At 40.3% G+C, this 12,193-nt stretch overlaps 1 protein-coding gene across 1 annotated transcript in view; it reads right to left on the reverse strand.

Annotated features, from left to right (window-relative positions):
• Positions 1–12,193, reverse strand: part of nsmfb (NMDA receptor synaptonuclear signaling and neuronal migration factor b) — a 78,040-nt gene that overhangs the window by 24,586 nt on the left and 41,261 nt on the right. Inside the window, exons 9-14 of the mRNA XM_022218323.2 lie at positions 11,988–12,115; positions 11,821–11,904; positions 8,020–8,053; positions 7,699–7,769; positions 3,656–3,735; positions 2,105–2,207 (exon numbers count right to left, since the gene is read on the reverse strand). Of these exons, the coding sequence (XP_022074015.2) occupies positions 2,105–2,207; positions 3,656–3,735; positions 7,699–7,769; positions 8,020–8,053; positions 11,821–11,904; positions 11,988–12,115 (500 nt within the window). The remainder of the gene's footprint in view (positions 1–2,104; positions 2,208–3,655; positions 3,736–7,698; positions 7,770–8,019; positions 8,054–11,820; positions 11,905–11,987; positions 12,116–12,193) is intronic.

A 12,193-nucleotide genomic window follows, 5' to 3' on the forward strand; every position in this document is an offset into this window, starting at 1 on the left:
AAAAACACTGACTATCTCTTGGTTCCTGCCAGATAGCGGTACTGCATTACTGTAACCATGACAACAAGTGAACACTACATCAGCTGATTGCGATCCTACTACAAATCCACCTCTGAGGACTTATCAGGACTTATCCATCAGAAATGATCCAAGGAACAACTGATTAAACTGTGGGGGTGTTTCTGAGTCCCATCAATTCCAGCTGCTCGCTACAAATTTAGGTCACGTGATCCAGTATCCGTACATAATGTACACATGCAGAACACACGCCAATACTCAGCGCAAGGTCATTTAGTTTGTGCGTACATCTACATTAAATGTACACATTCTATGTTGTCATGATTTCTGCCACAATTTTTAAAAGATTTCATCAGTTGGAAATCATACAACGACTGAGCAGCCTTGGAGGAGGACTGAGCTCTCTGACTGCTTTTCTTGTGAGATTTGTTAGCTGCTAAAACAATGTTATGACATTAACCGACTCAATAAGACATGGTTTTCAGTTTCTGACTTCTTTCTATAACTGTTATGTTTCCAGCTTCACACTGTGTTCAAGCACTGTATCAGGTAGCCTAGCCACGCTAGACAACCCACGGCAACGAATTTAATTCTCTGTCAGGGTGGGTCTAGTTACCCTCCATAAGGCTCGAGGCTGGATTCTCCTAAAACTGGCCGGACCAATCACCATGAAGTGTAGAGTCAGAAGGTAACGAAGTGACGACAGAGGCGTGACGATTCTGACAGAAACAACCGGCGTACAATAAACAGTTATCTTTGGACTCGGCTTTGGCCACAGCCCTTAAAGATTTGAAGCTAAAATTTAACTTGAAAGATAAACAAAGGACGGCACTGAAGTGTTTCATTGAGAAGAAAGACGTATTTGGACTTATGCCGACGGGATATGGCAAATCCTTAATACACCAGTTGGCTCCGCTGGTTGGGAAGCTAATGGGACTTAGCCACAATCTGCCGGCGCTCTAGGAACTACGTCAGCCTATTCGTTGCGCTGATTGGTTGTATACCTACCCAATTGCTGCAGAGGGATTTGAAAGACAACCTTATAACCCGCCTCCCTCCCTGTCGAGCTTCCCTAGACCCTTGTGTCTTCAGAATCGGAACATGGGTCTAGCGCGGTTAGGCTATGTATCAGGGTGAAGAAATACACACATCCAACATGCATTACATGTCCTTCCTGTCTCTGACATGCTCAGATTATTCTTCATGTCAAAGTGAGACTTGTGTGTCAGGAGAAGCTCTACAGGAGTATTTACTAGAACATCTAACACTGCGGTAAGCAATCACATGAGTCAGTGAAACAGTGTGTCGAGATGCGGCTGCACTGGGCAGTATGAGTATTTCAGTGTGTGGGCATGTTTCATGTGCATATGCTGTATGTGAGCGTGTCTGCATATAGTAAGTGTGTGTGAGTCCTGCGGGGGTGGAAGGGTCATGGCAGGCGTACCGAACGAGTGGGAGAGCAAATGTGTGAGTGTGTGAGTAGGTGTTTGTGTGTAGCTGGATTGAGGGGGTGTCAGAGACTGTTCCCCTGTGTGTGTGTGTGTGTGTGTGTGTGTGTGTGTGTGTGTGTGTGTGTGTGTGTGTGTGTGTGTGTGCGCGCGTCCTGTTCTTGTGTGTGTGTGCGTGTGTGTGTGCGCGCGTCCTGTTCTTGTGTGTGTGTGCGTCCTGTTCTTCATCGTCCCCTCCCCTCTGTGCTGTGGCAGCCTGACAGCAGGATCAGAGCTGCAGCCAGGCAGCAGAAGGTGCTGGGAAAGTTAGAATTCATTCACTTGCCACTAAGACTCATAAAAAAGTCACTTACCTGCACATTATCTTATCTTGCACATACACGAAAATACTATATACAAAAAGCATACTTCACCTCGATAGACCCAACAAAACTCTGGAATATGAAGAGGCAGAGCCAACAGACAGTCGAGGTGATTTATCTGCTCAGCTCTATAGAAAGCATCTGGCTCCAAGCGTGTGTGTGCACGTTTGTGATTGTGAGTAAGGATGTTGCATTCATTTTAAGTAAACTTCTAAACTACAGTGGTGGAGATAAAGAGTCTTATTTGTTCTTGAGGCTACACACAAAGGCAGCTACCTTTTCTCCGTTAGCGCTCCCCAGCACATAGCAGCCCATGATGTGGATGAGGTTCGGTTCCGGGTTCAGCTTCGTCATCAGCCTGCTGAGCCGCCGCCAGAACCTGGTCACAGGACAGAGGAGGGACGAAGACGATCAGGGTAAAGGTGAAAACTGAACCGATGACACGCAGCTGTAATCATAGTTCTGAATATGTTTTATTCTCTATGGTTGGAGATTTCCATCACTTGCATCAATCACATGCAGTCCACAGATCTGTGTGTGAAAAGGTGAAGGGAAAAGCAGAGTTTTGCGTCTGCTGACGGCTCCAGTGGAGCAGCACTGACAGGAATGTTTGCCACCTCATCATCCAAGCCTACACCACCTACATCATCGCATTTTCTCACTTCATGTCCTCTGATATGTGCCACGGCCACTCAAACATCACCTTCAGTCCATGGATTTCTCCATTTTAACAGCATTTGTTTTCCTTCTTATTCATCACCATACGTTCCCCTTCTTGTCCATTCATAAATTAGACAGTTTTTATCAGACGACATGTACAACAGAGCAGGTATTAAAGGAGGAAAATCAAAGACAGAAAATCTGCTGGAATGTTCCAGAAATCAACTATCAAAACCCAAAGAGCAGAGACTCCATGACAGCTAAAAGCTAGTTCAGTTACTAGTCAGATAATGGTCAGCAGTTTATGGGTGAAGGATCTTTGAGGTTCTATAGTTCTACACCTGCTGGAAGCACGGAAAAGTGTGGTTTTAATAACACTAAGAAACACAAAATCTGGACTTATTCATACTATTAAAAATGTTGCATTGTTCTGTAATTTTAGGGCAGTGGCTGTTTAAATGATTTGAAAATGGTGTTTAAACTGCAGTTGGCATTAATTAACCAAACAAGTTTGCTTGGTTGCCTTTTGATGTAAAAATCCCCTTGGCAACCAGCTGTGGGATATACAAAATAAGCACTTTTTTCAACGAAGATAACGTTAGATAACTGTCTGTGTGACTGTATGAACATCGTCCTTTTAGTCGGATGAAGCCGATGACCTGACACGACCCCTCTACTGCTTCAACCACAGAATGACTTCCTCCAGTAAGAGAAGAAGTAAACTCACAAATATCTAACATACAAAACAGAGTAAACATGAAGCAGCAGGAGTCTAGACTGTTCAGTAATACTGTGATTACTGAGCAAAGCAAACACAGCTCCTCAAACCTACTGTGATGCAAACAGAGGAAGCTGAGAGGAACAGGTAGGTGCTCAGGTGGATCATCATCCAAATGAAACCATGTGGAAGTACAACACCATATGCCCATTTCTGTTTTCTTTAAACTGTTTTCTGATCTTGCATCTCTTCCACTGTACATGCAGAAAACTGATGACTACCTCACATTTACGGTAACATGCGATTTCCTCCTCCTACTGTAACTTTAAAATAAAGACTGAATAATCTACTGAAACATCACAATAACAGGCTAACTGCTGCATTTCTTTCTATGTAAAGACTTCAACAAACACACACGCATTGTTCTTTCATAATGAAACAAAACTTACTGGATCATGTCTTCCTCTTTCTCCACCTTGGCAAATGTGGCCACTTTGTTCTTGAGCAGGTACAGATGTCCAGGACCTCCCTGGTGAAATGAGTTTGTGTTAAACTAGATTCAGACGACATGCAGCAGAATTTATAATGTTCAGGGAGCTGCTGATGGCAGGACTGTGGCTGGAGGTGCCAAATCATGTCAATCACTGCCTGCAGGGTTAAAAATAGAAATGCAACAATTTTCCACTGCATATCTAAAAATACAAAGCCTAAATATTATCTTTAATATTAATAAAGCTTAATATATGGTATATAATGGAGGAAGGAAATGTGTTACATTATTGAACAGGACCACAAACACAGCATGAGGGAGGGAAATGTTATCAACAGTAAAGTAGGAATAAAACAACTTCATGATTTTATTTTTGTCTGTAGTGCACATTATTATCAATAATAAATAAATAGAAATGTTGGCAATAAATAACTAAATAAGAAAACAGCATAAAATATCTCTACTAAAAGAACTTGTTTCCACCATAGCAGCTTTATTGAAACTCTTTTTATTTATTTATTTTACAAATCAGCCGTTTATCCTTATTTCATAAAAGCATATTTCCTAATTATAATTTAGTTTCATAAAACTTTTCCCAGTAACGATGTCGTCACTAGCCTGTCATCTCCGGGTTTATGACTGGCGGTGGAGCAAGGTCCAACCGACCAATAGGAACTCTTGGCTCCTCCACCAGCGTTGGCCCCACCCATTTGGTTCAGTCAGGTTTAGAAAATGAAGCCAACATGACGTTAGGTTGTCTCTAAAACCACGTCTACATGACCAAACCAGTCTGTGAGTGACTCTAGGGTCGTTTAGGAGGAATCCATGTAGCAGACGAGTGAATATTCAGAGTGAGTCATTTAGAAAATAGTTTAACAGAATCTAACACTACGTTGTGTAAGAGATTGAAATGTTTGAAAAGTTTCTCGTTCTGTGACTTTGTGTGGTGTGATATAGTTTGATCACATTTATTCATTCTGTAAAATGTTTTTATGGACATTGTGCAATAATCTGCTCCATTTGGAAGTAAAAACTACACGCAGTCTAATTATTGTACTGTGTGCAGAAGACCATTAGTATCATGGAGATTTAATGGAGATTTAACATCTAAATGACCCATCAAGAGTCAGAAAGAAACGATGCAGCACACACAGCTCCTCAGACGACTGAAATGGACCGACCCATGTTTCCCATCCAGTCTGATGAAACTTGGCCTGATCAGGCAGCAGGAATGGGATGATCTGCCTGCAGAGACTCACCAAAGAATGCTAAAGGCTGTGTTTGCAGACAAATGGGCTTCTACCCTGTACTGTACTATACTAAGGGTCTGAATACTCTCTGTAAATGAGAGGTTTTGGTTTTAATTTAAATAAGTTTGTAAAAATGTGTAAACAAGTGCTTGGAATGAATGCTCATTTGTGACAACAACCTCAGAGTAAAACCAGGGTTTCAAATAACTATTCAACATTACAAAAGGAACCCAATGTAAAAATGCATCTTAAAAGAGTGAAGAAGAAGCAGAAGCAGAAGCACTGCACAAATAATGACCAAACTGTCAAAAATGAATGCAAAAAAATGAAAGTGCAAATTTATGGAGTCTTATTTAATATTAAATCTGCATTTAAATCTTTGTTTGCATTCTTGTTTGCTATGGTGATGGACAGGATGACAGACGAGGTTAGACAGGAGTCTCCATGGACTATGATGTTTGCAGATGACATTGTGATCTGTAGTGAGAGCAGGGAACAGGTGGAGGAGAAGCTAGAGGCGTGGAGGTTTGCCCTGGAAAGGAGAGGAATGAAGGTTAGCCGCAGCAAGACGGAGCATCTGTGTGTGAATGAGAGGGACCCAAGTGGAAGAGTGAGGTTACAGGGAGAAGAGATCAAGAAGGTGGAGGATTTTAAGTACTTAGGGTCAACAGTCCAGAGCAATGGAGAGTGTGGAAAAGAGGTGAAGAAGTGTGTACAGGCAGGCTGGAACGGCTGGAGAAAGGTGTCAGGTGTGATGTGTGATAGAAGAGTTTCAGCTAAAATGAAAGGAAAGGTTTACAAAAATGTGGTGAGACCAGCTATGTTGTTTGGTCTGGAGACAGTGTCCCTGAGGAAAAGACAGGAGGCAGAGCTGGAGGTAGCAGAACTGAAGATGCTGAGGTTCTCTCTGGGAGTGACCAGGATGGATAGGATCAGGAATGAGAACATCAGAGGGACAGCACATGTTAGAGGCTTTGGAGATAAAGTCAGAGAGGCCAGACTGAGATGGTTCAGACATGTCCAGAGGAGAGAGAGTGAATATATTGGTAGAAGGATGCTGAGTTTCCCACTGCCAGGCAGGAGGCCTAGAGGAAGACCAAAGAGGAGGTTTATGGATGTGGTTAAAGAGGACATGAAGGTAGTTGGTGTGAGAGAAGAGGATGCAGCAGACAGGGTTAGATGGAGGCAACTGATTCACTGTGGCGACCCCTGAAGGGAAAAGCCGAAAGGAAAAGAAGAAGAAGAAGAAGTTTGCAAGATATTTAGGTGAAGTTGAGAATGAGGTTAATTTGATGTTTTACTGTCCTGTATATGAAGATATCAGGGAGGTAATTTTTCAGAACAATGAGTAGATGATTTCTTTAGGCTGGATGACAATGGATAACTAGAATTATGTTTTAGAAGAGGAACATTTTTCATGCAGAATTTCTTTGCCAGGACTAGGACAAAAGGGAACATGTTTAGTTTGAGGACTGAGCAGCAGAATAAAGTGTGTTGTGGATGTATGGATGTGATGCTGGTATGTTGGTGTCTTGTAAACCCATGAGGGTTAAGGCATGCTTGTGTGCACGACACAAAAATAAATTTACATTTTTTTGTCTGATTTTTGTTCTTTTTCTCATTTTTCTAATTTTGTGCTTCGCTTCATTTGTTATTTTGTTGTCTCATTTTGTATTTTGTATTATTCATTTTTTGTTCAGCATTTTTGTGGTTTTGTAATTTTTTTGTCTCGCTTATGTTGTTAGTCTATTTTTTGGTTGTTTTGTTTCTCACATTTGTCGTTTTTCCATTTTTTGTTGCACTATAACTTTTTTGTCATATTTTTTGCCTTTTATTGTTTTGTGTCGTTTGTCTTGTTTTTGTCATTTTGTGTTTCATTGTTGTTACATTTTGTCTCGTTTTTAATCTTTTTCTTGTCTGACTTGTTGTTTGTTTCTCATTTTTGTTGTTTTGTGTTCCCTTTTTGTCTTGCTTGTGTTTTTGTGTATTTTTTTTGCATTTTGTTTCTCATTTTTGTCATTTTTTGTCTCATTTATGTCATTTGTTTAATTTTTCTGTCTCATTTTTGGCTGTTTGTCGCTATTTGTCTAATTGTTTGTCTCTCTTTTTGTTTCGTGTCGGTTGTCTCATGTTTTGTCATTTCGTGTCTCATTTTTGTAGTATTTTGTCTTTTTTGTCAGTTCCAGGTAACTAAATGTTGTGTTTCTTTGTAGACACTCTGTGATCTGGAAGTTGTAATGTGGAAATGATAAACTGAAGCTAAATGTTGGCAAAATTTAACTTATTTTTCTTCAGAAATTTCAGGTTGTTCATGATGTTTTGTAAAAAGACAATTCCTTAAATGCTAACATTTTGAAAATGAACTTTTTTTTGCACGAAAAAACAAAGGAGAAATCTGCAGTTGTGGTTATTTACAGGTTATCATGCTGTGATTTTACTGGTTCCAACCACTTGAGATCAAAACGGGCTGAATGTTTACCCTGAGCTAGAATGAGTTTAAAGTCTGAAAGAAGCTGGTTTTTCTGTAACCTATGCTGCCAAAAATGAATAATTGTCACAAAATATGATATATAATTTTGAATATTCCACTTTTTTTCTGATAATAAAAAATAAACACATGAGCTGATATCAGCTGTTTTCCAGTTTGTAATTACTAGTTAGAAACTGCTGACTGACTTTCCGTATCACCACTTAAAAAAAAGGACCCAATAATGTCAAAATATTTCTTAAATGCGTCTGTGCTGTCACTGACCTGACAGAAAATGAGCATGTTCCAGATTCTACAGCCTTTTCTGTAGGCAGTCAGCTTTTTCTCGATCTCCTCTGGGGTGAGAGACAGTCAGAGAGAGGGAGAGAGAGAGAGAGGTGTCACTTTTCCCACTCAGCCATAATGGTGAGACACATAAATTGGCCGTCCCTCGAGAGAAACACACACACACAGGAGCAGAAAAACAATGAGTCATCTCTGCACTCCAGCAAGCTCAAACTTATTCCACCCTCATCTTTTCCACATTTACACAAGAGCCGTTTTCACATGAGCATTAAAAAAACAGAAAGGAAGCCGTGCACTCACCGAGGATGTCATCGAACGTGGCGTGTTCGTGGTCCTTTAAATGGAAGATTAAAACAGAATTATTAGTTCATTATACACTGAACCAGCTGATTTTCTACACAATGTTCATTTACAGTCATTAATGGAAACAAATATTTTTTATTGCAAGAGAGCTGATTTGATTCACAATTATAGCTCACAAATCCAGTGTAGACATTGCTAATGTTATAAATGACTGTTATAGCTGGAAATGGCTGGTTTTTAATGAAAGATCTATATTGGGGTACAGAGGTCTGACATGTTCATGAGTGGAGCTTTGGAGCTACAGCCATACTAGCAGATCCTGTTGTACTGGCTTCCAGTTAAATGCTAACATGTTTTTGTTTTGTTTTTATAAGACACAGTAGTGTACAACTGAGTTAAGAGTGGAAACTCTTTTAGAAAATGCAAATTTCAACACCTTATTTGACCACCGTTAGTTTACAGCTGACGATGATGCCAAACCTCATCTCTACTGCCTCAATATGCTAACTCAGAGGAAAGTAACTGTGGATTAATTAGGAACAGACGCAAAATCGGAGAAACAGATTTAAAGGTCAGAAATGACACAAGGACCAAGTGATCAGATTTTGGCAGTGATGCAGCTTATAGTCTGGATCCATGGATTGGTTAAAGATTTCTGTATCATTGCCAGATAGCAGCACGGCGTCACTGTAACCATGACAACCAGTGAACACTACATCAGCTGATTGTGATGCTACTACAAATCCACCTCTGAGGACTTATCAGGACTTATCCATCAGAAATGATCCAAGGAACAACTGATTAAACTGTGGGGGTGTTTCTGAGTCCAATCAGTTCCCGCTACATATTTAGGTCACATGATTTAGTATCCGTACATAACGTACACATGAAGAACACACACCTGTGTTCAGTGCAGGGTCATCTAGTTTGTGGGTACATCTATATTAAATCGACACATTCTATGTTACCGTAATTTCTGATCATCAATAACTAATAGAACAATCCTGCATTTCTGACATATAGGGGAATGAGCAGCCTTGGAGGAGTACTGCACTCTGAGTGCTTTTCTAGTTGGTGTATATGCTTGTACAGTATATTGTTGGAGGGTTTTAACCTTTATTTTCAAATCCGTTATAATTAGACAGAGTATTTATCAGAGTATACAATACTGCAGGCTCTATTTTGTATTCTGTACTGTATTGTAGGTATCGTGGCTAGGCTTCTACTTACCAAAATCAGAATGTTAATCGATAACTCCCTTTATCTATGTGAAACGCATTTTTTGTTTTAGCATGTTAACATGCTAACATTAGCTGTAAACATAACGTACGAGTCTGATGGAATGTCATTATACTTTTGCAGATATTTGGTTATAAACCAGTACTCTGACTAACCCCAACCCTAACCCTGACCCACTGATGGAGTACATGAACAGATGAGGAAAAACCACAGCTTTTAACACATATGTATGAAGCAAACTGCATGGCAATCCCACCAACAGTTTATGACAAAGTGATTAAACTGAGAGGCTAGAAAGGCTGAGAACCAGTGTCCTTGAATGAGCTTTCATTTGCAAACTTGAAAATGAAACAGTAGATTCCTGTTAATCTTCTGCTTCAACCACAATGACTGCATTTTGCTTGAAATGACGTTGCACAACAACCCTCCAGTGTTTTCTTCTCTTTCTGGACCAAAGCAGCAGCTGGTGTGTGGCAGAAGATTGCTTTTATATTTTCATCTGAGCAGACAAACAACATGGTGCCACTTAACCTCAGAGTCAGGTTGATGAGTCTGTTTGTTGCTGAGGAGAGACATCACCTGGAGTGGACGACGGACAGAGCTCGTGTCCACTCCGACAAAATGAACTCTGAAGCTAACACTTACCAAGCTGTCATTGGCCCTGGCTTGTGATAGAAGAATTGTTGCTTGTTGATTAGTTTGTGGTGAGAAAGGGCCCATGCTGATGGCTACATCATTTAAACTGTTCCTATAATTTAGTGATTTGTTTCTGTCCATCACGGCAAAGGAATACGACTACAGTGTGTTCTTATTAATGCACATCATACACTGTGTGTGTCTGAACACTTTCAACACTGTCCAGATGGACTGCCATGGAATTTGGAACAGATTTTCATGTTCCCCAGGGGATGGATTCTAATAATGTTGGTCATCATCTTCATCTAATGACACCAGCAGTTGTTCTTTGCATGTTTGGGGTCACTGAGAAATGTCCTTATTTACTATACTATATAAAATCCAGTGTAGACATAGTTAATGTGGTAAATGACTATTGTAGCTGTAAACGGCTGATTTTTAATGGAATATCTCCATAGGGGTACAGAGGAACATTTGCAGAAGTTCTAATGGAAAACATGAAATTGTCCTGGTGACCCCAAACTTCTGAACAGGAGTGTATGTCTAGTCACACAATGCAGGCTTTTTCATACACCTCTAGATGCTTAAACTAAGCAGAGTGCTCATCTTTAGCACAGAGAAACCAGAGAAGTCCACCCATGAACTCATTGTCTCCTGCCGTTCGTGTTTCCGCCTGATTTCTGCTGACTAGCTTCAATCTGGCTGCATGCTAAAGAGAGAAACAGTGAAATCTGTCCACTTTTCTGATGACTTCTGTGGCAACTCATGAAGAAACACAAATGGATGAGTGTCCAGTTTTTTTTCCAGACTGCTCACCTTTTACATCCAGAGATCCAGAACTATCTAGCCACTCTATGAAACCCTGATGTTTTGTTTTTTCATGCCAAATTTATCCCATTTATCAGTACCAGACACTGTAAAAGATGAGCTGTTGGATTTTCAACTTCCTGAAGGTCCTTGAACCAATCATGTGTCCTGTGCAGCTCAATGAAATCTGTGCTTAAAATCATGACGTCTTCAAAATCATTCTACGTTTCACATTTTACAATTTGCCAAAAATAACCGTTTGAACCAGATCCTGCAAAAAAGTCTGAACTACTGAGCACAGTGATGTTCCATGATTTGCTCAGCTGGGACCACCAGTTGTCCACCAAAAACTCTGTGTTTACACAGAGTGAGAGGAGACAAATACGGGAACAATTCAGAGGGATTGAGAGTAAAATAAAACACACTTCAGCAATAAAATAAACGCAGCATGGCTCAAAAATAGCACACAGGGGCGAAAGTTAGAAAGTTCTTGGAAGATACATGCAGCATGGTGATATATGCTTCTGGAGTAGAAGTACAGAATTCTGTGAAAAAAGATCTGGCTTGTAGAAGTTACAAAATCTAAATGGCAAAATTTTAATAACATGTAGGGTCACATTTCTTTTTCCAGAATTTTTTATGGCTATTGTCATAATGTTGTAGATTCCATTTTTGTTCCTATTTTTTTTTTTAAATGACATTTTTCTTATATATATTCAGTGGCTACCTTAAAAACTCTAAAACACTGAAGGCAGTTTGCTGGACTGTTTAATTCTGTATCTGTTCAGTCTTCAGTTTTGTTCTTCACTGTAGTTTAAAAAAAATTCAATGAAAAGTTGTGTTTAAACGTATTTTTTCATATTTTAACGGTTTAACCGATGCCCAGTCATGGTAATATGTACAGAAAATTATCTTTAGCTATTTACTTTTGGTTAAATAGAATACATAAATAATAAATAAAGTGTTTTATTCATGATGGAGAATGGCTGTTAAGTTTTGTAGTCTTTATGTTGGCAGTTTTTGTTTTACAAGGAGAAACGACAGGAAGGCGGTCGATGACACAAAACCAAGCAGTCAATCAGAACCCCTATACAACGGTGTAAAGCTGCTACTCACATAAAGAATAGGAATGATGGAGGGGTCGTCCCTTCGGATGATGTTGGGAACATATTCAGCCTTCGGTACCTTGGAGGATATCAGCTGTGGAGAACAGGGGAACGTGGTGAAATGGATGAATGTATGGAAACACGGTCGATGTGGAAGCTGATTGCCAGGATCCTCACCATGATTTTCGGTGGGATGAAGTCCTCTCCTTCGCAGGCCGCTCTCTCCACCTCCCTCTCCTCCTCCCAGTCGGCATCCTCATCCAGCCCTTCATCTAGAGTCCCTGAGGAGGTCTGAAGCTCGCCACCTGGCTCACACACAGGAACAAAGGCTGAGATGAAAGGACAGCACACAAACCACATTAGACATGAGGGTGCTCCATTTA

Source organism: Acanthochromis polyacanthus, chromosome 7 (assembly GCF_021347895.1).
Source record: "Acanthochromis polyacanthus isolate Apoly-LR-REF ecotype Palm Island chromosome 7, KAUST_Apoly_ChrSc, whole genome shotgun sequence".
In the NCBI taxonomy this organism is placed as follows: Eukaryota; Metazoa; Chordata; class Actinopteri; family Pomacentridae; genus Acanthochromis; species Acanthochromis polyacanthus.